This window comes from Platichthys flesus, chromosome 6 (genome assembly GCF_949316205.1).
Source record: "Platichthys flesus chromosome 6, fPlaFle2.1, whole genome shotgun sequence".
NCBI classification, from domain to species: Eukaryota; Metazoa; Chordata; class Actinopteri; order Pleuronectiformes; family Pleuronectidae; genus Platichthys; species Platichthys flesus.
The window spans coordinates 5,388,504-5,416,320 of record NC_084950.1 but is presented as its reverse complement, the minus strand read 5'-3'; the positions used below and the strand labels follow the sequence as shown (position 1 = coordinate 5,416,320).

Genomic DNA, 27,817 nt, shown 5'->3' with positions numbered 1-27,817 from the left:
TATTTAAAAATCTGCAACACAAAGTGCAACACGAGTTATTTGCACTGAACGGGAAGTCCGTGAAGTTACAGTTTTGCCATGTCAGGAAATAATGTGATTTGAAATGTTTTGTTTTGTTTATATGAATGTTCAGTGTCTGTTAAAATAAATAAATAGATGAACAAATAGTTGAATATAAAAACAAAAGAAATAATGAACCATCTGATGAATGAATTAATAAATCAATCATTTATTAACCTGTAATTTTTACTTTATTTTATATCTAAACAGTGGCTCTTCAGTTAACTCTCTGTGGTCTTATTCAGATTGCGTCACTGTTCCTCTGTTTCCATTCAGCTAAAGTCACTGACACAAACACAACTTTGATGATACAATAGAAAAGTAACTATGAAAACACAAGTTCTTTGAAATAGTTTTTATTTACTCATAAAAGACATAAAAATTACTGTTCATGACTTTTTTTTCCAAGCTACAGTCCTTCCTCTCTGCATCTCTTGGTTAGCTAATCGATAACGAGGGCACGGGTCTATGTTCAATTTAACTTTGATCTCTGAAGGCGACTAAAGACATGAATAAAAAGACGGTAAATGTCCCATAACATGAGCAGAGACATGATTTTGTCAAATAAGAGGGATCCTGGTGACTCTTTCTACATGTCTGACAGGTAAGAAGCCAGCTGTTTCTATCCAGGTGTTCTCACACACGATATTAAGTGCAAGATTTCTAATACTGCAAGGCACAAACTATCAATAGTAGGATTGTCTTGTTTGTTTCTAATATAAAAAATATCCTGAATAACATGGACATAATGTTTCCATATAGTGACAACACAACAAGTAAAACCTTGTCTAAACCCTCCACAAATATCTTAAAATATTTTTTCTTAAATAAGTCTTGTATTACACATACATAAGAAAGAACAGAAATATGTACAACACATTCTATTACAAATACATACTTTATGACCGTCAATTAAATTGTTGCACAAATATTGAACATAGGATCGAACATATTTCATAATAAATAAAGCAATAATCACTAGGTAATCAAATGCAATCTACAATTACAAAGTACATGATAATAACTTGCTTGTCAACATGATTAAAAAAAAGAAAGTATTTTTTTTTGGCTCAGCCTTTATTGCACAAAAATCCTTCAAATCTCTTTACATCACGAAAGTGTTTGTTTTGAAGTGAAGCGAAAATGTTTGAAAACGAAGAGAAAAAAAAAGCAAAAACCGATTTGCACTTTGTTGTTGTTTGTTTGTCAGCAGGGTTCAAACCACCGGGTGGATTTGGATCAAACATGGAGGAAGGATATGATCCAGGAATATTACTGTTGAATTGCATTTGATGTTTTTCTGTGGACATTTTCAACCATTTCCCAGGGAATAATTCAGGGCTCTGGATGACTAAAAATCCGGCATAATTAAGAGACTGATATCTATTAGTCTGTGAAGTCTGGAGCAGCTTGAATGAATTGACTGTTGGTGGGGGTACGAGCGCTCTAGAAAAATGAGATGTCAATGCACAGCAAAGATTGGGTTCAATAAATAACACAGGAGACAGGGACAGCGGAAACAACGATGAAGATATTGAACCATTCGATCTAAACTCAGCACGGACGACTTCCATCGACAGCTTCACTCCCTTATATAAAACAAGAAGTGGTTGATTGATGTCACAGTCACACAAACTCAAAGCTTCACAGAATCTAAATAATCCACAAAGACGACAATAAAAAGGAGATCTCTGCCACCACACGTCAGGGTTTAGTTCATGGCCGGTGGGACCTGGTAGGAAACTTGGGTTCGAGCAGCTTCTTCCACCTGAATCTCAGGAAGTCTCACATCTCTCACGCGTTGCTTTTCGACCTCATGTAGACGCAGCAGCAACATGGAGGATCTTTAACATTCTCAGCGTGTGCAGAGTCAAACAAACGCCACTTTCCCTCAGCCGTCCGTTCACTGCCACTGCCTCACTCAGGTGGGACGTGGGAGAACTGCGAATGTCCCCGGTTCCCACTCGTCATGAACGCAGCTCATTTCCCCTCAGACTGTTACATGATAGGTGGCAAACACTGAGATGGCTCCTGGCTGTCTTTCCTCTCGGAGCCCACTTCCTCCTGCGGTTTGATGAAGATGTGAACGGGCCTTTCACCACCTCCTTGCTGTCTGGCGTCCGTGGAGTTTTTCCCGTCGCCCTCGCACACCTCCTCCTCCGCCGAGGCCCCGATGGGCCGCAGCCGCTCGGCAGGTTCCGTGTTGGTTCCTGTTTCCGAGCTGTCTCTCTTCAGCTGGTTGTCGGTGCTGCTGTCAGAGGCGACCTTCTCCCCTGAGCCGTGGAAACAGAGGACATTAAACGTCAGCTTGATGTGAACACAGAGAACTGTAGTGTGGGTTTGTCTGAACATGGCTTCAGATTTTTATCATTATTTTTACTGGACATCATAATAACAATGAGGTGACATTTCTTCATACACATCCATCTTAATCCCTGTCCATAATCACAGAGTGGAAATAATTTATCTTTCGTAGCAATTATAATTTTTATCTATTAAATTGTTGAAGTATAATAATTTGCCTGACAATTTTGACATCCGAAATACTTGTAAAAACTAATATTTGGAAAGAACAGTATACGAGTAAATCAGTGTTTAACTTAGACGTAATATTTTAATTAAGAGGCATAAAAGTATGTGAATTTGTATGTTTGTCTATGTACAGTATGTGTGTATATATGCATGTGTCTATGTGGAAATAAAGATTGCTCCACTGAGTGAGTTTGGTTACGTTTGATATTTAATTGAATGGACACTAATGTTAAGTACTTTCAGTATCATAAAATCTCATAAGGGAATAATATGCATGGTATGGATGGTGACTCTCCTCTTACCAGGCCTGCTGTTAGTCGGTCTGTCTGTGCTGGTGGAACTGTCCGAGGTCTTCTTCACCGCCGGCCTGGTTCTCGGCCGCACTCTGTTGAAGTTCCCCTCCAGGATCCACTCGTGCTGCAAACCCTCGTCGGGACTCAGTCGCTTGGACGGATCCCAACTGAGAAGAAGAGGCAAAATAATTTCATTTTTTTCAATTTAGCAAACGCTTTAATGCAGTCACGTCAGGATGGGATAAAAGGAACTTATTATTTTACAGGAGTGTGAATGTGACATACGTGAGGCAGCGTTTGATGAAGTCCAGGAACAGAGCATCATTGGTTTTCAAAGCAGCCGACAGCTCCTTGGAGTTCGGCCTCCGCTTCTTCCCCTTGCTGTTGGTGATGTTCCTCGGGTTTCCTTTGGAATCTGCACACAAAACAGAGCAGAGGGTTTTAGACTCAATCAGTTTCATCCTGCAATCCCACATGTTTTATCCTGCTCTATAATGAAATGAAATATAACAAATGAAATATCCACAGATATAAATTTTTGCCAGTGAAGAAGATTTCTCACCGAAGAACAACCTCCTCCTCGACGCCGACTGAACAAAATCATTTGGAGGCATCCCGAGAACCTGAGAGTAATAATATCTGGTTACCTTCATATACTCAGCAAACACATCTTATAAACGAGTATAATAATAAATAGAGACACATCTGTTTCCGTGGTCTACCTCCATTATGCAAGCTATCTGCTCCACCTCGCTCTCTCCAGGAAAGAGAGGATAGCCTGTGTAGAGCTCCGCGAGGATGCAGCCCAGACTCCACATGTCGATGGCCATGCTGTACGGGTGACCCAGGATGACCTCTGGGGAGCGGTAGAAGCGGCTCTGGATGTAGGTGTAGACTAACGGAGGAGAACGAAAGCAAGTTCAAATATGACTTCTTGGAAATCACTTCTTAACTCTGTGTTTTCATTCCTTATGCTCTCACCTCTCTGTTGCTCATAACAACTCGAGCCAAAGTCCACGACCTTGATGTTCCCTGGTCCTCTCTGAGAAAGAAGAATGTTCTCCTGTGCAGAAGTAAACCCAAAACCATTCAGACACGGCTGCTTCTCAGGAGCTGATGTTACAATGCTCCACAAGAGGGAGCAACATTTACACTATTGTCTCTGTTGGTCACGTATCAGTTGCAGTCCAGTGGTTCGGTGCAGAGGTCTGAGCCACGCCAGGTCCTATTGACTGCACCATATCTTCAGTCATGTCCAGTCATTTGATTTTCACATATATAGGTTCAGGTTTGACACTTACAATTATAAAAAAATAAATCCCCATATTCGATATGTTACATCTGTCACGAATTTTATTTTAATTTCAAACTAAAATTGTATTGTGGTTTTACCCTTTAGTCGAGAAATTTATAACTTTGTTAACAAGAAAACCAAAGAAAAGTGAATAATATAAGAATATACAATAATGATTATTATTATTATATAATATATTGAAGTATGCTGTATTCTATGCTATTATACTATAACTTTTAGACACTTAACAAATCTTGCACTATATCTATAAGTTACATATGGATTTCCATACTCACTTTATCTTTACTGTGTTTGCATACAGCAACTGTATCACCAGTGGTCAACACTACGTTGTCTCTTCTTATGTTATGTTTATAATACGTTTTGTGGAGCTACGTTTTTCAACTTCAGCCATATGCTCCATATTCTCTGTATGATAACTTGATCTTTATGAGTCAGTACCGGTTTAAGGTCACAGTGGATAATCTTCTCCCTGTGCAGCATCTGCAGGCACCTGAGCAGCGCGTGAGCAAAGCGTCGGATGAGAGCCAGACTGAAGCCCTGGAAGTTGTTTTTTTTGATGAGCTCATACAAGTTCACCCTGTGGGGAAAAAACAAACATAAAATGCGAAGAAAGTTGAATTCATTTTGTTGTAGTTCCTCAAAGAGAACACGCTGTATTTAATCATAGAGTGAGTTCAGTGGTGACGCCCTTTATTAAAAAGAAACAGCAAATGAAGTAAACATCACACGCCCTCATATAAATGAAAAGAAACACGCCAGACAAAGTTATGTCACTCTACACTTTACATCGTGTAAACCTTCCACTTACTTGTCACTTGGAAATTATCTATGATTGACAAGCAGTGTATCCTCGTGCTATTTCGTGCCACTTGTGATAAGCACAAACTTCTTTAGCCTGTGCAACACGAGCCTTCACACCATGAAGCAAGAAGGGGTAAGAGATAGCGACCTAATCAAGGCCTTAACTAAAGGATTGGGTGGCGGTAACCTTAGACGGGGTGGCAGTCCAAGACGTCCTCTAAAGGTCACTCATCCACAGTGAGAGACAAAACTATCTCCCCTCAAGTATAGATAGCAGAGGAGATCAATGTCCCAATGCAGATGTTGAGGGTGCACAGGTATACACTTGACTTCTCACTGACTCCATGTGGAGGTTATGGCTAGAGACAGGTGAGAAGGGCCTCATGATGACACACACCCTGCTGGTGCACCTGGGGAAAGGTGGCTAACCATGACCGCGTTCGATAAAGAGATGAATTATTCAGTCGTGTCTCTTCTGAACGTGCAGGCCTGTGTGCTGGACGAGTAAGTGGACAAACCCGAGGAGCTCAAAGGAGATGCAGAGGTGGTTTCGGAAGTAAAAGTACTCCTTCATGTGGATGACGTTGTGGAGGTTGTCCTTGTCTTTCCGCTTGATCACATCCAGGATCTTCAGCTCCACCAGAGCCTGGTGGTGAAACCTACACGGAAAATGTGCAGAGTTGTTAGATTCACCGGTACAACCTGTGATTTAAAGATGATACGTTCAAGATACAGCCAAGTCAGAATAAACCAACTAATGTTAAAATATCAATAACACTAAGATCTCTCGCATTTGGATTCTTTCAAAATGTTTGATATACAACATGAACATGTTTATCCGAGCACAAAAATCCCTAAAATCCCTCCTTCATGTCCACCAGTCACAATCCTCCTCCAGTAGAAAGAGGATCTGCCACAGCGATCTGACACAGGGAACACTTCCCCTTCGGTCTGTGCTGTGGCAGTTTGCACCCATTTGGTTTTCTGCATTATTGAAGCGGTGGTAAGACCTGGCGGCTCCTGCGGCATCGAACCTACAGGCCCTCATGCCTGTTGCTGCCCCTGCGCTGCTCAGCGAGCAGGGACAGGTAAGATTACACCGAGGAGGTGCCGACTTGCGTCATGCTAAATCAGGATCTCAGCGATTTTGGCAGAGTCCTCAGATGTAAAACGATCACGGCGCAGGCATGTGGGAAAAAACCTCACAACGGGGCAGATCAGGTCTCACACGAATTCCACACGTTGACTCCCTGAGCCTGAAGATTTACTCAATCTACAAAGTAACATGCAGGTTGTCTGGTTCTCACAAAGTGGATGAGCTGTTTAACAAGATTTAATTACACATGAACTGGTCAGAATTAAATTGAAGTGGTGCAGTGACAGTTTTGAACTTGCTTTTATATATTGGGCTGTGAACTTGGCCTGTTGTTGCTCCTGAGCCACGTCAGAATTATTCCTCGTCGTTAGTGAGTCCTCCTCAAATGCTTCTACGGTACACTGTCAATTTTTGTCGTTGTTGCAGAGCAAATTTAGAAAACTGTGCGCTCATCCTATCTGGTTTATCTGCTTTGATTTTATCGTCAACATTTTTGAATTAGCTCTATTGCTGTTAACATGTGGCTTATAAATAGTGGGTGGATAAATAAAATAAGTCACGTGTTACCTTTTCTTGTTGCGAATCATCTTGATGGCTACGAGTTCATTGGTTTTGTGGTCCAGACATTTCAGGACCTGCCCAAAGGAGCCTTTCCCGATCACCTCGAGAACCTCAAACCTGTAGGCGATGTGGTCGTGCAGCACCTGGAAGAGCAAGAGGACGAGCAATGAGAATATTAAAGCAGAATTCACTGATTCATTCAACTTTATTCATATGTACTATATCATTTATTTGTATTATATTTATTTATTCACTAAAGATATATCACATCACCAAACCAATGTCATGAACCAAGTTTCATCTTTAATGATTATATGTTGCATTACACTGCAAGCTACAGTGGGTAGATTACAGTATTATGTGTAGTATGGTTTTAAAGTAACTGACAGATCCTCGAACAGTGGTTATTCACTCAGGCTTTAACAGCTCCTTCAGCATAAAGAGGATAGAAATGTCTCCTCAGATCAGGTTCTTGTAAAACACTGTTCAGGAATAATGACTGCAGCTGCTGGATTAAGGTCAAATGGAGGCAGCGCAGGCAGCTTGGAAGGATTGTGTGTGTTTGTGTGTGCATGTGAGTGAGAAAGAGAGAGTGAAAGATACACAACATGGCATCTCCATATTTTCACATTACCTTCTTACTTTAAAATTACCTTAAATTCCATGTCTTTACACAATCACGTGCATGATGATGTGTTTTTTAAAGTTTCACAGAGTCCCTTACATTTTTTTGCCCATATGACCATGAACTAATGCACATGTTCACATCATTGTAGATGAGATATTTATATTCTTTATTATTTGTGTGTCTTTCTCGTTTAAGAAACTTCATCAATGTGCCCACCAGCTCGGGGTAAATCCTGCGGAAAGGGATCTCCTGCTGTGTTCTCACATCCGCTCACTGTGACATTTGCGATCACACATACAGCCCCCTATGGAGAATGTCTGGAGATACTCCGGATATCATCTTAAATGTTAAACCTGTTATGAAGACATTACCCTGATGTAACTCCCGTGCTCGTCGTCATATCCGGAGTTTTGCGGCGCTCCTTGGGAACCCTCGATCTTCTGAGAGGCCAGACCCAGGAACCAGAGCTCGCTGTAGTCTGCGATTTCCTCCTGCTCGAACGCCGTCAGCCGCTTCTGGAAGTTCTTCAGTGCCTCTGCAGCAGGAATAAGGAGGAGGAGGAGGAGGAGGAGGAGGAGGAGGGCGGAATGAATCACTTTCATATAGATTACACCTCTGCCAATTGAAGAGGATTGTGAAGGGTCACCTTGTATGCTAACAAGCTATTTTTACTGCATCAGTTAAAAAAAACTGTTTTAAAAAAACTGATTGAAAATGTGCGATAACGTCTCTGTGACGTTCTGACTCTAACAACCCACCTATGTGTGACATGGGTAGTCTCTGTCCCTCATATGCCTTCTCCTTCTCCTGCTTGTTGCTGGACATCTTGCTGTTGCGAGAGACGGACACTTTATCCGTCAGTCCACCGAACCGCATGCTGAACTGCTGGGCGGGCTTCGGCCTCTCGTCCTGTCCAGAAAACACACAAAGGGAAAGAGGAGGCTCTGTTAATTTTCCTTCAATCAGACACATTGAAGAAACTCGTTACTTCACATGACGCTCACCGTGTGCGTCTGGAAGTTGTTCTGAACCCCCTTGTTGGCGATTTGGGGCAGGATGTTGTCTGACTGCTGGTGCTGGTTTTTGGCATTGCTGACCACCACCTGGACCACCGGTGGCTCGAGCTGGGGCAACGTCCCTACACCCGGGCCAAACTTCTGCAAATCACAGGGGAGGGTTTTTAAGGACTTTGGAAGAACTTCACAATAGTGACAACAAGGATGGATTGTGGAGACAAATAGATATTTCAGTCATACTTTTTGCTGAATGTGTAATGATAGCATTTAATTCACAAAACCAGGGAGGATATTTGTGAGTCTCCCAGAATGACAAATACTCAGGAGCACATTTGAAAACATTCATCAAGAAGCAGCCGCAGCAGAGCGAGGTCAGTTATTCCTGTTGGAGCTGCAGCTACACGCTCTGTCACAGCCTCCTTTTCACTTCTCCGTGTCGGGCTGTGACCTCCTCAGTTTTGGTTTGGGATCTTCATCCCCTTTCACATGCGTCTCGGAGGTGCAGGCTCAGGTGACCAGGACAAACCCAGCTCCCCCAGCCCTACCCTCTCCCACCTCCTGCAGCGGGTGTAGACGGGCTGGAATTACTGATCGGGGGGGGGGTGAGAGTGAAATGGGGACAGAGCTCCGTGAGGCCGGGTCCTGACAGGGCCTGTCTGCGGGGGCAGACCTGTAGGGGAGGTGAAGAGCTACAACCTGCTCTTCTCTAGCTGCCATCCTGCTTGCTCCGGGAGCACGATTACATGTGTCACCCCATCGAAAACCTCAGCCCTGGGCAATGATGGGCAAAATTAGACCTCTGGCCAAGTGCTCGGAGGGAAAAATAAGACATCCTACAGATGTTTATCTGTCTGGGGGGGGGGGGGGGTGGGGGGACGTCAACATATTTAAAAAAACGTGTTTCCACTTATTAAAATCCAAAAATTTAAATTTCAAGTCGAGAAACTCAAAGCAGATCTGCCCCGCTGTTTAAATTATTTCACATTAATTATCAACAGGAAATAAAAGCTCTCCCATCCATACAGTGGATGGTTCTGATATTTCTCACGTGTTTAGAGCTGCTGCAGGATCTGCCAACTTGGTTATGACGCTTGGAGATAGGGCTAAATATAGTCGCAAAGCACCTGCCACAACAGGCAGAGGAAGTAAACACAGCTATGTGGCTGTACGGAGCTGGGGGGCATGCTCTCTAAATAAGATGCTCTTGTATCACTGGACATCTTTGATGCTTGACACCACATGGCCTCGTGTGTGCAGACGGACGAGTGCAGTCAAGTCCATTTTCTTCTTATTTATATGGCGACCGTGATATTTTATAATAAGGCACTTTTCTTATGAGGAGCTGCTTCATTATCCTTGAAATGCATCATTCATTCCAAAGTTGATAACCAAAATAATACAATTATTGCCAATGATAATCATTTACTGCATTCTGGTGTAGTTTACTGCAGATGTTTGCAGTAGAATGCAAAGATTAGGTCACGAGAATAATTTAAGCCCCAAATTACATAATTCAATCTGTGGGTTCTGGGTCAGATGCTGCAGTGTGTTACAGAAGGGGGGGGGGGGGGGGGGCTGCTGACCTGTGAGCAGGAACGGTTTGTTCCGAGCCGGTTTCCCTCTGCTGGGAGTCTGTGGGGGTGAGGGAAAGCCTCCGGTCGTGACGTCTGTGGGAGGAACGAGAGCGATACATGAAACATGTGACAAGATTGAGGGGGAGAAAGAGCCGCTTCTTATTTAACACGAAATGCTGAAGTAATAATAGAAAATGAGAAACCATATTTTTCTTTGTCTCACAGTCACGTTAAATAACAATAATGAAAAGTGTCTCTTGGGTCCGTGCAGCCTGTGGGCAGCCGAGCGAGGCTGCAGCTCCACAAGCTAAAATAATGCACTGCGATCCGAAAATAGATTACTCCTGCAAAAACCCAGCAACAAGGATCCTCCATGTGCACATCCATGTGGTGAGCAGTGCACGTGCCTGCAGAGAAACTGAAGGACTGAACTGAATGTGTTAAAAATGTTGGGCGGGGGGGGGGGGTAAAATAAACGGCATAGTTGATCACAGGCACACTTGGACACCAAGCCAGCTTACACGTGCTTTATTAATCAGTGGGTCGTGTTGGTGTTGGGGCGACACCAGATGGGTGAAATAAAGCTCCAGGCCCATATGGGGATGTGAGCTTAACCCTGCCAGCCTGGCAGGATGGGACAGAGGGAGGGAGGAAGACAAACTGACTGGATGCAAGACAACATCCTCAATCATGATCTCAGGCAAAAGAGACATTTCCTGCAGGGGGACGAGACAAACTGATCCACCTCAGAGTGAAACACTGGGTTCACATCTTGTGGTGGAGGCTGACCAACACTAACACTCCCTGCACCTGTCAATCAAATGAATGGAACCAAGCTGCTGCAGAGAGAACTTCTTATCACCGACTTATAAACCTCTGAGACTCCACCTGTTCAGCTGACGCAAGTAAACACGTTCTGCAAAACACTCCCTCGCTCGTGTTGTCCACCATCCTGCTGTTGTTGTGATAATGAAACCACACAAAGCCAAACAAGGGAACAATACCTCAGTGTATTCAAGTTACAATGTCAGGAGCCATGTAGGTCACTGTGGCAGGTCGGCGTCCAAAGCCTCACCTGCAGTGGGTCTGCTGTAAGCCTGGCTAATGAGCACTGAGCCAGTGGAAACCCAGTGACATCATTACATGTGCCCAGGTGACAGTAGGAATGACCGTGACCTTTTCTTACCCTGTGATGAATGAGATAAATCATATATAGATGTAATAATAACAGGTTAGAGAGAATGTCAGGTGTTTGGGGTATTTCTCCTTCTTACCCTCCATCCATCCATTATCGTTAATGGTTATCCTCTGAGGGTCCCAGGTGATTTGGAGCCAATCACAGTCCATCACAGGGATAATATATATACAGGCAAACAACTGTTCATGCTCCCATTCACACCTACATGTAGAGTCTCAAATCAACCTACTGCATGTCTTTGGACTGAGGGGGGAACCAAGAGAAAACCCACAGATACAGACACAGGGAGAACCTGCTAAGCTCCACAGTGACGTATAGGGCCCAGTGGATCAACAGGTTCGAACCCAGCAACTGAGGCAACAGCGTCAACCACTGCACCACTGTGCCGCCCTCATTACAATCATCAGAAGATGAATATTCAAAATCCCGATGTTAAAAATGTGCCTAAACTTCAGTGTGTAAAACAGGAAACACTTTAATGAAGGGCTGATGAAAGCAGGTCCGTCCACAGTCGGATAAATTCGATGAAGCTCCATTAATTAATCATTGGAAGTAAACACAAGGAAACTAAGGTCAAGAACCGAGCTGACTCTTGATCCGTGAGGTCATAGCTGGAGGATCATCCCAGCGCCTCTGGGTTCACAGGGATCATTTGGTCAAAGGGTCAACAAGGCAACAAAACCAGCTGAGGGTAAACATCAACAAGCTGTGCTCAGAGACACCGTCAGACACGTACACTCGTTTTTCATACATATAACCAGGTTTTCTGTCACTTTCACTGGACAACAAGCTGTTTCCTGCTGGTCTCCACTGCCGCCGGGATGGATTCATGAGAAGTCACCATCATCACTAATCAATCATTGTTCAGGCGGGTGGCAAAGCAAACATTCCTGCACTTCTCACCTCTGACACCAAAAAAAAAAATGAAAGACACCAAATTCTTTTAGGATTTAAAAACAGCAAAGGGTTAAATTTACATCGGTTTCCATGTAGGGTGTGAAAAATACACCCAGAACGCATTTAGACTTACAGAAACTGTCAGCACAACAAACACGGAAATAAGCTAAACGTCCGACTGAAATAGAAATGGATCCGATTTTTCATCATAACTTGGCGTGCGGTCATGAGAGAGAGGGGCTGGACTACAGAAAATAAGCATTAAAGTGGGATAATGCGAGAATGACTGAAAATGGAGAGAGAATTTAGATTAAATAATAGATTTTCAAGGATACCTGTGGAAGGTCTCAAGCTGAAATGGAATGAGCCTGGAGTGAAGCCATGTAACTGGTCCAAAGTGCCCCTTATAGCATGGAAAACCTATACGGCAAATACACTAAGACTAGATAAGAGACTATGAAACCTCCCACACAGAGGAAATTCCCTTGTTACAGCAGTGGATCGTCAGAACGAGGGAGACGAGAGAATAGACGGAAGCACAAATATGAAAATGAGGAGAATATGCACTTAATAAAAACCTTTTTATATATTCACTTAATAAAAAGGTTTTTCACTATACAAGCACATTGTTTGAAGAGAAATATCGAATGTGTGTTAGTTTTAAACCTATATGGGATTATTAATGTGATGCAAAGTGTAAGAATATAGAAACTCTTGAATTGATTATATAACCAGATTAATTTTATATTCATAAATATATATCTTATAAATAACAGTACCACAGTCACACCTCAGTGAACCACATTGTATTCCTTCCCCCCGTCATCCAACCACAGTGCCTCCTCACCTTGTTGTTTATTTCTGGCAACATGCTGTTATGAAGAAATCCGAACCCAGACGAGAGATTATTATAAAATCCAATGGAGACTCATTGTATCCAACTCTGTGATTCCAGCCTCAAAACCAGGACTCTCTCTCTCCCCCTCCGGTCCAGCTTCACCGAGTGATGAGGAAACTCCCGACGACTGATCAGATCCACGGATCCCGAAGCTGCTGCTGGTGCCCTGCGGGGGGTTTTACGCACACATGGCGTATAACTGCGCTGTCGTCAGAGGACAGATTAGCGAGGGAGACAAGCTGCTGAGGGTCCCTGCGCCCTAAGACGTCGCAGGAGCCACCTGTTCAGGTTCCTGCCGCGGGCAGCTGGCCCCGTCCAGATATAGATTTGTTTTTTTATCCGTGCGCCCTCGTCCACCGGTGACTGATGAATGCGCGCTCCAACGAACCGGGAAGGGGTTTGAGCTCCGACGCACGCTGCACGCCGTGGCCACACCGTTCCCTCAGTGACACCCACAGACTGACCCCCCCCCCAGTCACACCGCGTCCCCGTCGCAGGAAACCTCATCTTTGTGCAGCAGAACAAACCGGACACTGTCGCTTTCATCCGGGTCAAGAGGGACTTGATCCAAGAGTTTCACCGATAACATCAAAGAAACACGGAATATAAACGGATAAGTCCAATGTTGAATGTTTAAAAAAAAAAAAAACTCTTATAGAAATAAATCAGTGAGCTACTTCTTGTTTATCACCAAACTACACAACGTTTGTCCAACAGCCTTAGCATCTTTCCATTTTATTCTCTCTACATTTTACACTAAAAAGTCCTTGTGCTTCCGTGTAACTGGTGAATTTCCTCTGGATTTCTTTCCCATAATCTCTCCACAGAGGATCAGTAACGTTTCATCTTATCCTAAACCTCCCAACATCAAATGATGGAGAAAGTGCTTTTAACCCTAAATTATCTAATATAAAATTACCTCATTTTGAGAGATATTTAGAACTTCTAATGAAAGAATACAAATGAGGGGTGGTCCCTCTATGTGTATAAAGTATTGGTCACAGGGTAAAGCATAAACAAATTCTGAAATAAAACTCAAATTCTACAAAACAGAACCCCAAAACCACAAAAGCTTTTTACTTAAGGATTTTCTGTTGATATGATATCAGTTTTGGGAGTCCTCGCCATAATAAAAGCTCTAAAAGTGTTACAGAAATCAACTATTACTAACTAGACATAAAAAATTGAAAACAACAAAAAAAAAGGTTATTTAACATATGATATCATCTCTGGCTGATGATACATTACACTTTAAGTTTTCAGAAACGATGAATAAGTCAATCTTATTGTTCGATTGAGTTCAAGCCCACAATGTGCAGCCTACATATTCTAATGAACCTCATTATACTAAGAGAAGAGAGACGCCAACATCCCAGATCTTCAGTTTGAGCAGGTTTTCATCTGATCACACAAACTTGTGAAATCATATTTTATCCTTCAGGGATCGAAACCAACGAGTTGTTTTCATGGCTCAAGTTTGTCTAATCCCCGCGGCAGGGGAAAACAACTTGGCTGCTCCATGTGATGAAGAGCCCGGAGCAAGGAGATGAATATGATTAGATGATAGCAGTTATGCAACAGCAGTGGCCACTTCAGTAATCAGCATCTACCTTGGGACTGGATAAGCAGCTATCCAGGAAGCTGCTCCTACACCCTCATTATTACTCTGCAGCTAATCTTTCCCCATTTTTCAGAAATCAAGCATAAAATATAAACAAGCAAGGAAACACAAGTGGGGCCGGATCCGACCTGTGTTGAGTGCAGCTAACGAACATGCAAGAGGCAATGCATGATTTCAGGATAGGAGTGGTTCGGGTCCCTGCTGGTGGAGAGGCCGGCTTCCAGGAGGATAAGGGAACAAGTGGACAGCGAGAGGGAGACAGGGAACACTTCTCAGAAGTAGGCGGCTCCTTTAAATCTGGCCTGATTAATACCAACGAGCCGCAGCAGACATTCATCTTACACAACCTGGATTACCGACCAGCATCATTTGTGTGCACGGTGCTTACACGACACAATCACACATTTTCTTTGGATCTAATTTGATCTCCACACTGCTGCACGATGGTGAAAAACATGTCGTGAAATATCAGAGAACCACAGCATTGTTTAGTTTTACTGATTCATCTTGCATTCGTGCTGAGTGTTTAATTTCAAAGATGGATATCTCTCAAATATGCTGCTTCCAGCGTTAAGACTTTAAAAAAGGAGGAAACAGCTTCCGATCAAAATCCTTTCACCAGAACCTCCGAGTATAGATGGGAATATGCAAATCTCGCTTGTTTACTCCTTACAGATACTTTCCCCAAAAGTGAAGCCAAAGCAGCTCATTCGACCCCTGGTGGCAGGCTTCAGTATAGCTCATAACCCCTGCCTCCTCCATTTTAGTGAGTGGGACATTAGCCAAACAAAAACGTCAAATATCATATCTTAAGTTTCTTCAAGTGTTCCCATACATAAAGACATTCTTTGGTTATGACAAGACTAGTCAGATTATTTAAACCCCTAAACCAAATATTAAACTGTTGCCTTAACAATGAAGTGAGCAGAGAAAACAGAAGCCATGCTCAGGCTCTTAAATTTCTCAACTCTTACAAGTAATGAAACAGCCACCATGCCTGCCACTGTAAACCTCTGTAAACGTTTGTTACAGTTTACCAGGGAGAGTCATTATACAGAGTGCAGAGTCTCCCAGGTAACTCAGCGTTGGTGAGAGGAAGCAGGTGAAGTGCACGTACAGTGTGACTCGCTATGACAACAAAAGGAAACAAAGCATCCCAGTTTGTGTAAGCATGACAACACGGACAGAAAAACTGTGCAAACAATTATCAAAATAGATATTTACATACTCGGATCAGGAAATCAACATTTTAAAAACAGAGGGAGAGGTCCCCGGCATGTGATTTGGACATTTTTTATTTCCGCCTCCACACATACCTCAGGCTGGACCCTCCTGCTCCGGCCCCAGCAGCAGCCGTGGAGGAGGAGGCTAAAACCACAGCAGGCGGGTGAGGTCCCGTCTTCCCACATAGCACATCTCACCCATGCTGCTACAACCAGACCCCGAAGCCCAGTTCAGCCTCCGGCCACCATTTCCAGCCCCGGGGGGGGAGGGGGGAGGTAGTTTCTCGACAGGTCAGAGATCAGACGGACACCATCAGAAGCAAAACAAAGGATGAACACGAGGCCAGGCCTGCACGTCCCACTGCTTTACATCTGGAAACTGTGGGTGTCTCTCTTTGGCTCCATTCGACAAAATAAAAGCATAAAGAATCTTGAACTTCACAGAAATCCACTCGTCCTCACGTCGACTTTCCGCCGTCTTCCTCTTCAGTGCAAATCCTGGAAATATGTTGTATCACTTCTCACTCCCTGCAGAGCTACTTGTGTTTCTTCACAACTCTCCACTGTGCCCTGGACTTGGCTTGCAGCATTAATTCATATAAGGTTACATTCCGGTTTGTGCGAGGCCTCGGTGCGCATGTGATTCCTTCCCCATCAGGTTCCTCCGAACTATTCCCCTCTGCTCCGGGACACTGACAGAAGAGAGAGGCAGGCTGCAGGCAGACAATGGGAGGATGCTGCCGCTGTAACCGGTGAGGGAGTGCTCTCTGTCTCTGCTGCCAGTGACGTATGGATGGGACTCCACAAGGGACCCATCCTGAGCCGGAGACAGGGCAGCAGGGGCCTGTCACTTAGCTTCCTCTGAAAGGGGCCCCTGGGAGAGGGGTGGTGTTGGGCTGAGGTGAAGTTATTGGATGAGGGAGACATAAGCCCATCATGATACAGATCCCATCGTCCTCCCAGTTGGGCTCTTCACGGGGCTGAGGAAGTCAGACCGGGAGGAGGTACAGTTCTAATGGGTCTCCCATGGGGTTAAACAGACGCCTCCTCTGCCATCTCACTTGCCACTGTATCCTGGAGACAAAGCCGGTGGGGCTGTCTCCTTATCTCCTCCACCGTCTCCGCTGCCATCCTCCACCTGCTTTGCTGCTGTCACAGACCCCTGCGGGATGCTACAGACTTGCTGACAAATAGTGCGTAGGTGAAAGCTTATCCCACCACACCCTGGATGCCCCTGGCTGCCTGCCGACTGCACACGGCAGCAGGGAAATGAAGCGTCCAAAGCAGGACAAGGCAGAGGCATAATACTGCAGGTGTTCACGCAGGAACAATTATTATGCCGCAGTATCTCAACTTGTTCTTAATGATTATGAACTTTTTAAAAAGGTCCAGTGTGTGACATTTAGGTTGAAGGGATGTTTTCAATCGTGTGTTTCATCTAAATTGTCCGAATTGTTGTTTACTTTACCCTAGAATGAGCCCTTTATATTTAAATAATTTTAAATATAAATTTAAATTTATATTTAAATTTATATTTAAATAATTTTAAATATAAAGTTACATCTGGAGCAGGTCCTCTGTACGGAAGCCGCCATGTTTTTTACTGTAGCTCAGGCTGGACAAACTGAACACCTATTGAACTTCACCTCTAGATGTCACTAAATTCTACACACTGAACCTTTAACTTAAATTAGCATCTTCAAGATTGTTTTCCTACCCTGAACATCTGTCTTAACTCTATGTTACTTTGTTAGTGGGTATATCTCCTGTGTGAGGTCCAGCCCCAGCGAGGTCAAGAGTGATGCTGAGCTTCATATTTGAATTCTTTCAAATATGAAGAATTCTTAATCTAAGGTTTGGTGTACTAGTCAAACTGGCACTTCTGGCTCCGGAAGACAAGGATCATGGGTAATTTCCATTAAGGTCAGTGAGTGGTACACAGTGACTTTTTTATTGCTCTGCTTGAAAACCACAGTTAATCACCCCAAGTGGCTGCAGAGGGCGCTGTTGCTCGGTAAAAGTTACATGGTGGTGCTTTAACCTCCATTAATTAGTTTGGTTCTTTTCAAATGTTGTCTTCATAAAAAAAGCACATGTTCCTCTCAGTGAATACAAATATCCGTCTGCTCACACATGTTCTGCCCGGCTACCAAAAATAAAATCTGTAAATCACCTTGTTTTGGTGACAGGAAAAATGTTGCTATTTCTGTAGCATGAAGGGCCGGGGTACTGTATTTCATTACTGCCCTGTCAGCCAGTCTCAACCCCGTACATGACACACAGGGGAAGCTGCCGTGTCCCCGTCCCACACTTCGTCTTCAGGCTTTTAATTTACAATATTAATTCACGGCTCAACACAACTGCGTATATCAGCGGCATTTGGCGGGCGGGTGGCAGCACCCACGTCTCTGAACGAAGCCGACCACATCGGATAGAGTGAGCAACAGGTGGTTGGGACAGGCTGCACCGGGCCAGATGAGACCCAGTTGAAGCGGGGGGGCCAAATTCCCTCCTCTTAGACGACCATAACCCCGGTGCCTTACATTCTGCTCGGCCCTTGGCTAGTCGCTCTGGGGTGCCAGGCGAGGCAAACTGAAGCGAGAGGAGCCGCCAGCCAAAACCGACAGTATCAGTGTCTCCTGCCATCTGGCACGGAGCGGTGTGGGTAGTTTGACCTGACTGGCAGGCGCACTGCCGCATCTGCAGTTTTAGTCCCACAGCATGTCACCATGTGAGATATTGGTCGGGTTCACAAGTTGACACAAGCGCACACACTTAGACAGACTCACAGAGGCTCGGGCGATTACAGGCTTAAATGTGTCTTACATAGGACATGTTAATGGCGCTTAGCAGCACAAATTGTTGGGCAAGGACGTGCGGATCAACAGCGAGTCTGTGGTGACGCTGCGTCCGTCTTTAATCCAGCTGTTTATCGCTGGAAGGAGCAGGGACTTCACTCTAATCACACATGACACTGAGCCACAGCTTAGTCTGTTTGACCAATTGTGAAAATAGGTTTTCATTAGAAATCCCAAACTGAAGCATTTGATATAAAGAGATTGTTAAACAATTCCTACAGGGTTTGACGTTTACTCTGTTTGTATTTTTGTGATAATAATAAAGCAAAATCCGGAATGTTTCCCTGATTATCTCTAAACATTCATCATCAACATGCTCAATCAGAAAAGACTGATTGTGTGTGTGTGTGTGTGTGTGTATTTGTTTGTCCACTCATCTTGTTGACACAGCGGAAAATGAAGAAGGGCTCAAGTCAAGCCAAATCTCATTAGCCATGTGGAGTGCTCCGTCTCCATGGCGGTCAAAGAGGTGGATGGAAAAAAAACAGACCTCGATTGATCTCGGGCCCAAAGTTAGTAACACAAGCCAGTGTTTGATTGTAGAGCAGCACCGGCAAAGGTCAAGGTTCAAATTTTATGAATGCATCCGTCAGAATTCGTCTTTTACTGTGTGTTAAAAGCAACTTATTTTTTCTGTATGTTTGGCTAAGATGCTATATATTTATGTGTATATATATATATATGCATAGATAGAAATGAAAATGTAGATTCACACATGTCTGTATTTGTGTGTATATGTTACATATTCAAATTGGCACCAATATAAATGAGGGTTATAAGCAATATAAATCCACAGCCACAAGACTCAGAAAAAGAGAAAACGCAGTAGAAATAATGTATAAGGTGGTAAGATGGGACATCAAGTAACTGAAAGTAAACACAGTAAAGAGGAATCAATTAATTAAAGGATAAATGCCTTATTGGCAGGTTAGTATAAATAAATATCAATTGATTAGACTGTGGGGGTGGTTTTTATAAAAAAATATACTTTTTTCTATCACTCACTTTTGAGGCTAATCTAAAAACAGACAATAAGCGCTCTCCGTTTAAAAGAAAATCTAATCCCAGCGTCCCAGTACAGAAACAAGTTGGTGTCAGACAACCAGGAGCTGATGAGAGAGTTCCTCACTACACAATCTGCAAGAGCTCCGCGCGGCAATCAGACAATAATCGGGAAACACAACTCCTTCAGTTCTCTCTTTCCCCCTATCTCCACCCGTCTCCTGTTCCTGGTGCAGAGGTGCAGCCATTAAACAAGGGATCAATACAGGAGCCAACAATGACACTGCAGATCTGGTCTTGATTACTGTGAAGTCATCCTCTTTAATCACGGGTGGGACTGTTTCCTGTGTGTGGGACCAAAGTTAGAAAATGCAGGCATGGTGATGTCACGCAGAATAACTGTTCTGACTTGTCTTGACGTTAATTATTGATTTTTATAGCATTGTATCATATATTGTATATATTTAATCAAATTTTATTTTAAGAATGACAATATTAAACAAGAATATTAAGAATACAAAGTCCATGTAGCCTTGCAACACCGTGAGAAGTTCACTAATGTCCTCATCAGGTGTAGTAACATTACCATTGTTGTCATGCCCAAGACAAAATATTTAGAAAATGCTCCATATACTCCAAAGATTAACAAGAAGCTTCTATAACTGCTCCAGAACAAAGACATGATAGAAACCAGATGTCGTTCTCTACAAATTGCTGCAGCGGTGAAGGTCTTACCTCATTAATCATCCTCTCACTTGTGATCTGCTGCTCTGGAACAAGCCCCAGTCCAGGGCCCCGATGTCGGGCTCTGCTCTCCTCACAGAGAGCCGCTTTTGTTGTTTCAATGAAGCAGATTGGATTAACAGACCAACCAAAATAACTGGCCGACTTTTGAGGAAGCTTAAGCAGGTGCTGCATAAAAACGTTGCTCAGGTACCAAGTGTGTGTGTATGTGAGAGTTTATCTCCATCATCAAAAAGGAGTTTGTCTCAGGTTTCCATGTTAACCCTGCTTACAACACTCTGGGCTCCGGCCCCTATCAAGTGAATGCGGGTGTTGACCCAGATGCCCCAGACGCTGCCCTGCCAGGTCTGAGAACGTGAGGATGGAGGCGACGCGCTCAGGCAGACAGTCCTGAGGGAGTGATGATAGATGATGCATTGGAGGTCACACAAACCACCTGTCCTCAGATGCCTCGGATGACTTCTCCAATGAACAGCAGAGAAAAACATCAGGAGCTCCCTCCCATCTCTACAGGACATACACCAGACTCACACACCAGAGCCAACAAGGTAGTCAGAGACACCACCCAACCCGCCCCTGGGCTGTTTAGGTCTCTGCTCTCTGGCAAACGCTGCCCAGACTCTCCAAGATATAAAACCAGTTCAGTTACTGACATAATCTATAACCAGGCTGCAACCCATTGGTTTGTGAAACTGCCTTTTGGAAGCCTCAAGTTTGTCATTTTGTCCAGCGCCATCTTGGTTTTTGGTGGAGCCTGAACGAGAGCAACGCCCACCTACACCTGTGACCTGCACCCATTGGGCGATACACTATCTGTCAGTCATGAATGCCCCCGATGCATACCGTGCTTGGTCGTCTATTTTACTCTAAATGGGACAATAATTTCCTATATGAATATCCTGCTGTATTGAAGAAGTTTACTAACATTATAAAATCAAGTGGGAAGTCGGGGTCATTTTTCTCATAGATTTCTTTTTGCAACCAGAGGTGTCGCCCTCTACTGGTCGTTAAAGAAAACAGGTTTCGTCTGCACTGGTTTCACTTTCACACTGGAGTCTAAGTCCATTCTCATATACAGGCGATGTCTATAACTGCCTGTATCTCACCACAGTGCCCTCTCAGACCTGGTTCCTGTCTCAGGGGTGATGGGCACACACCTCTGTCACCTCTGTAAGTCGAGCATTGTCAGCCCTTCTTTTGATCCCATAAGTACTAACTGGCACATCACCTTCCACAACAAGCTTCGCAAGGTGATCCGCCCTTTGTAGCCACCTGGACACAAAAGACCCCACGTATAAGCTCGACTGACACAGACAATACACGGCTTCCGAATCGTAGCAATTAGCACAAATTGCCGAATGACTATGATGACGCCTGTGGCATATGTGGACAATGGGGACTGAAACACTTGTCGTCTCTGGGTGCCAAATACAAGAGGCTTTTCTGTTCCACACAGTGTCACCAGTGGACAGACAGTAAAGAGGATCCTGTGTTGGACTCTAATGGCCGAGGCCTCATTCAGCAGATGCTTCAGGTTTATACTGGCACACTCCGGCCAGTGAGACCAACCCAGGTTAATCCTGAATACTTCGATCACAATTATGTAACATTAATATCAGACTTTGTAAGTGCAAGGATTATCATTAATAATATCCATGATAATAATATACATCATTGTAATATATTATAAAAGTGTTTGGTTTAGTTTAGCTGTCAACAACATGTAAAAGCTGTTTTTATGTAATTTAATTTCGATGTTTGCTAAAAACCTATACACATAGAATGAACTTTAAAAAATCCAGATCCGCAACTAAATTGCGCATTTATTTGTTCTAATTGGCAAATAGATTTTGGATTATGTAAGCCATGGTTGTGCTTGATGCTCTATAAATTGCAGTGGTAATTCTATACGTTGTCATCATGAATAACAAGGAGCTGTAACGCGCCGCTTCTGTTATCATAAAGGAACCCGAGAACCTAACAAGGCGACAACAACCCTCCTCTTATATAACAACATCTTAAATAAGACCTCACACACCATTACACAACAATGCTCCTGAGCCTATGGCGATGGAGAGAGAGGGTGTGAGGGAGGGGGAGGACGTTGGCGAACCCTGCGTGTGCAGCTCGGTATTGCATGACTCACGGTTAAAAGAAAACAGACACACGCAACCGAGCCAGGCACTCATTAACAAAACTCCCTGGGTGGCTGTTTACCCAGAATTCTTTAAGCAAACCAATTAATGTTTATCGGACGTGGGGAGTGTCTCCGTCCAGCTGTCGTCTCTGGAGCAGCAGCAGCAGCACCTGCTGCTCGGCACGAGAATGCAGCTGGGACCTGAATGGGCTCGGCCTTGGCAGCGCCTGAGGACAAATGCTGCCCAGGCTCCCACGGTGCTGCGTGGACCAGTGGGAGGATAAACAGTCATCCACAGCTCCGGGGATGCTGCAGTGTTTATTATGGAGCTTTACACAACCTGGAGATTCACATGTTGAGAAGCGTGGGCCATGTGACGGAGCCAGAGAGCGGCCTCCCTCACGGTGCACATGGATGCTCTCGATGCAAGCTGCACACATGAAAGCACAATATCACAACAGCCGTATAGCAGAAGTGACTCTAAGGGAGCTTCTATTGGCTGTAACCTACTTCACAGGGAGGCCGCCTTGTTCCCGGTGACACTGATATCAGCCTGTAATTCAGCAGAGGTGCACGCTCTCCTCTAAATGACCGGCTCCACTCCAGAGGGTCCGGTGTCAACGAGGGACAAAGCTGTGATGAGAAACTCTATCAGGGACAAGGTTCATCAGAATAATGGGGAGGCTCCCTGCGTGGGGGGGGAAAACCTAGTGCCAGGTGAACGGGTCTGCTCTGATAAACAATACTCTGGAGTAGGTGCAGAGAAAGAATCAAGGTCATGAATGGAAAAACTCAGACGGACAATTATATTCTGACTGATTTGATGATAAATTCATGATTGATTTTTACATTGTAAACTGAGTATTATTGGGGTTTAAGCTGTTGAAGACATCCCCGCACAAATGTGGATATTTAGAGGCCTATGCTGACAATACAAATCATTTATCTGTTTCTATCTGAATCACAAGTATTTCTGTGAAAACACAGAAATGGATAAATCAAAACTCAGGCATATGACAAAATAGTTAATCGAAGAAAACAATCATCACCCAAATTTGAAGTTAAAAGCTTTCATTGAGATGCAAACCTGTATAAAAATGTACGATACAAACCAACTACAGCTTTGACTTCTACTGTTTAGTGGCAGCAAACTTCAAAATAATCTTCAACAAGTGGACGAGGGCCCAATTATGAGTCACGTCCATGCAACATACCACTTTCCCTGGAAGGAGCTGGCAGCACTTTCTTGTATAAAAAAAAAACTGAGATGTCAAAGGTGGACCTCAGCAGTGAGTCATATCACATGAAAGCAACAAAACAGAAAAACACTTCTCCTGCTACAGCCTCACATCTTGAAGCCTGGCGCTGCCTCTGCTGGGAGCAGCTGCTTGCGTCTGTATTTTGGTAATGACGCAAATGCCCTGTATTGATATCCCAACTTAGAGAAAGATGAATTTGTTTGAACCGAGTCTGCTCACAGCAGGAGCACTCACAGCTTCGAATGTTGCCTCAGACCTCCGCTCTGTCCTCTTTCTCACTGATGCTCAAACATTTTCAGCTCTCTTGTAGTCTTGGCTTTAAAAACCTGCCCTGGTTAAATCAGTGAGATCTTCCAGGTTAAATAGAGGATTGATAAATATGAGATCCAGAACAAGTCCTTCATCTAGGTGACCAGCAGCTTTGTGTACAGTGAGTCACATCACAGGGATTCAATCGTTACTGCTCCACTGGTTTTGTTCGCCCTGATGACAAAGAGCTTGAAACTGCACAAAACTTTAATCAACGTTAAGTAGAAAAAGGTCCTGTAGGATCTCAGGCTGGACCAAGTGAGATAATCCCTCCATGAGTGTGTGGGTGGTTGGTTTAACCCACTGCTTCGTGAGCGTGTCCTTGTAGGGTCGAGCTGAAGGTTGTGGTACTTTCCAGGAAGGAGGGATGACTGGGGGGGGTCAGGCCAGTGGGGGTCAGGGTTGGGCAGTTTCGCTCTCCCAGCCTTTGCAAATGAGAACACGGCACCTCTCTCTCTCAGATGGTGCAGCCCGAGAACATCACGGGGCAGAGCGTGTTCCCTAATAAATCATTTCTGCTGAGCGCACACAATCTCCTAAATAACATTTGTTTAATGGCCTGCACATCAACACAAGGTGTAGAGTTGCTCAAGGGCCCACTGCCACCCCACAAAAACGTGGCCTCGACTATAACTTAAATCCTGATGTGGTCACACTGACGTGAGACCATCAGAAACTGTTCAAACAGGAAAGTCTTCTTACCTTGATCAGCAGAGGAAAGGTGCCTTTTCTCTCCTTTAAAAACTTATCCAGCTTGTTTTTGGAGCCATTCCTGCCCAATGGAAAAACAAGTCAGTTCGATATAAATTGCACAGAAACTTATCTGCAATGAGGATTCACAGTGTCCTGGTCGCCCTTGACCTGATCTGAGATGACGTTAAAAACACAATGTTTAGACAACATGAATATTATTACACAGCTCAGACCACTTCTCCACTGGTGAAGCCGTTAGAATAAACTACACTGACACCTCCTGGACACGTTTGTCTTGTATTAAAATCACAAGTTCTATAAAAAGGTTTGACGGACACTTCCTGATTGCAATAAATGTCAGATTATCAATTCTTGTAAGTTTGATAACTGATTTTTGAATGAGTGAAACTCTTGTATACGAGTAGAGAATAAAAACTTGATCAACATAGTATACATTCATAAGCAATATATCAATACCTAACTTTTTGTTTATTTGCCATTAGTATTTAAGTGCCTCAGGGGAAAATATAATAAAATATAAAATCAGCCCATTATTTTTTGTGAATGGTACCTCGGAAAACAATGTCCTCTTCTACATCGAGAGTGAGCATCAGCTAAAAATGTAATTCTTTTGAAGGCATATTCCTGAATCTTAGTACTTAGTACTTTGTCATTATACTATCATATTACCATTAATATACATGTACACTACTCTCTTCTGTATTATAATCATTAGTTTTCTTGTTGCACAGCCCTTCTTTTTCACAACAGACAGATCCAGCTGCAGGAATCAACAAACGTTTCCAATAGGCCCCAATAGATGTCATATCATATCGAAGAAAGAAGGTGTACTGTAATGTCCTCCGACCAACAGGTGGTCATCGCTCTTACCTTTTCTCTGAAGACTTGTTATGTGCGCTCATGGTGACATGAATCAACACGGCGGCTCAGAGGAGGCAGGCAGGCGTGACATACTGAGTGTTTAGGTTCCAGGTGATAACACACGAGAGGAGTGACAGTGTTTCCACCAAACACGGTGACAACACCATGCACACACTGACTGTTTGATTCTCTGTTGGGTTTTTCCTCTGGTGCAGCTTCAATGTGCATGTGAGCAAGAGAGAGAGGGAGGAGGGAGGAGGGGGAGACAGAGGGAGGCACGGACACCCACTGGGATATACATTTACATCCACCTCCATTCTGTGGGTCCCAGTCACACACCGTCACTGTGCAAAAGTTAACAGCAACTTCAACACAGACATTACTGAGAAGATGCATAATGTATTAAAATGTACATTGGAAAGGAATATATAAATGAATGACATTTATTATTCAGACTCAAGGTCCAGATACAATACAAAACAACATAGATTAAATTACAGACAAAAGCCCAATAGATTATTTCTATTCATTTCTATTCATTAGTATCAGAAAAGGAAGAGCTGGATATTAAAAGTTTATTAGATGGAAGTGCTTGAATTTAATATATTTAAGAAAGAGACTGATTATAATTATCAATCATTTCAGTCAGTCTGTTCTTTGTGGATAATAAATCTATGAATTTTACATGTGGAAGCTCCCAGTGAAACATCCAGGGAATCTGTTATCAAAGATTTGTGTCTGAACTCTGCTTTACCTTACAACAGCCCAATAAACACAGTTTGATACTGCACTGAAAACAGCTGGAAGCAGCTGGAAGAATCCTCCACACCCTCAGTAATGTGATTTATGTAACTGGAATATTCATTTGTTGATGAATTATTTAAATACAAATAATCCAAATCAAAGAAGTGTGATTAATAAACAAAAAGCAGCAGCCAGGAGAGTTTCAGAATAGAAACAGACTTAACTTTTGGAATTCAACTGGAACAGGATCCACTTCTCCAGGGATAATCTCATGTTCCTCTTGGTCCAGGAAGATTGTGAAAAAACCAGTGGGTTCTTGGATCATCTACCACTATTTACTTCCTCTTATATCACATATGTGCAGAAACTGGTTTATCTCTAAAACGATCTCCTACCTTCATCTCTCAGTCCTCATCTCTCACTTCTCACTTCTCTTCCACGCTTCCTTGTTTGCTTTTCCCTCCTTTTTGGTTCACAGGTGCGTCCGATTTATAATCTCCTAGGCCCCGCCTCCTTTTCCTGTTCAGGTGTAAAGGACCATTCTGTTGATTAACTTTCCTTTTTACTGCTACAACATTATAGCTGTTTTTTTATTGGCGGGTGTTTATTTGTTTTGCATGTTTACTAATTTATTCATGCCTTTTATTTTTTACTATCCCCTTTTGCGGTACATTTCCCCTTAGTGGACTAATAAAGAATGATCTTATCTTATCTTGTGTCATTGGCTTTTACTCTTGTTTCTTCAGCTTAAAACCTGCCTCACGTCCACAAACATCAATACTAATAATTTACATTATTGTAGTTTTCCACTGTTGTTGTCACCACTTTCACTTGTATCTCATATAAATTACTTTTCTTTTATATACTCTGTTTACTGCTTATATATTGTGTACTGCCTGTGCATGCTATTCTACAAAGTCTGCATTGCCTGAGAGTCACCAAAAGGCCAAAACCATATTTTTTGTGTATAAATGAATGAAATAAACACTAAACTCTCAGTTGAGTATCTTCCCTCACAAATAACATGTTGTAATACCAGTGTTCTCGTGTCATCATTCTGAGAGAAGAGCATCATGCTGTATCAGTTGTGTTACATTTTTGTGTTTTATTGTTCTTCATTGATATTTCTCTGATGACATCTAACAGCGATGTCTGTCTTTGTCCAGTAGTGGGCAGCATTGACAGGGTCCTGAACACAAACTGGTTCACTGAACAAACACACACGTTCGACATGCGTCAGTCATGTGCCATGTTTAAATACGGGAAAGCAGCAGCTCGTCAAACTATAACAACACGGACGTGCTCCTCTATGCTGCTCAGGATCAGGTCCAGATGTGGAGCCAGCTGTTGGTCCTCAACCTGTCTCTGCAGGTGGAACAGGAAAGAACATAGAACTGAGCCGAGCCGCTTCAATCTGTCAAGTGTGAAGTTTATTTCTAATACTTAAAGCACAGATGTGGTGGAAAATGTTCT

The 27,817-nt window shown here is 43.4% G+C and overlaps 1 protein-coding gene across 2 annotated transcripts; it reads right to left on the bottom strand.

Annotated features, from left to right (window-relative positions):
* Window positions 1–392: 392 nt before the first annotated feature.
* Window positions 393–26,766, bottom strand: dyrk4 (dual-specificity tyrosine-(Y)-phosphorylation regulated kinase 4). Of its 2 annotated transcripts, XM_062390784.1 has the most exons (15): window positions 25,610–26,766; window positions 24,728–24,797; window positions 9,889–9,972; window positions 8,294–8,446; window positions 8,048–8,198; window positions 7,661–7,824; window positions 6,668–6,804; window positions 5,523–5,663; window positions 4,642–4,780; window positions 3,867–3,948; window positions 3,608–3,780; window positions 3,448–3,508; window positions 3,171–3,300; window positions 2,895–3,052; window positions 393–2,333 (listed from the first exon to the last, which is right to left on the bottom strand). In XM_062390784.1, exons 1-15 carry the CDS (start codon window positions 25,639–25,641, stop codon window positions 2,059–2,061), a joined length of 1,950 nt encoding a protein of 649 aa, XP_062246768.1. In that variant the 5' UTR covers window positions 25,642–26,766; the 3' UTR covers window positions 393–2,058. The 2 variants fall into 2 exon arrangements, with proteins under 2 accessions (XP_062246768.1, XP_062246769.1); XM_062390785.1 differs by lacking the exons at window positions 24,728–24,797; window positions 25,610–26,766 and adding an exon at window positions 12,822–13,236.
* Window positions 26,767–27,817: the final 1,051 nt, after the last annotated feature.

Excerpts from the sequence above, each read along its gene's own strand:
- dyrk4 (XM_062390784.1), bottom strand. The coding sequence starts at position 25,641 with ATGAGCGCACATAACAAGTCTTCAGAGAAAAG. Across the intron at positions 8,447-9,888 it reads CAAACCGTTCCTGCTCACAG|AAGTTTGGCCCGGGTGTAGG; the intron begins GTCAGCAGCCCC and ends TGTGATTTGCAG. Across the intron at positions 5,664-6,667 it reads ATGATTCGCAACAAGAAAAG|GTTTCACCACCAGGCTCTGG; the intron begins GTAACACGTGAC and ends TTTTCCGTGTAG.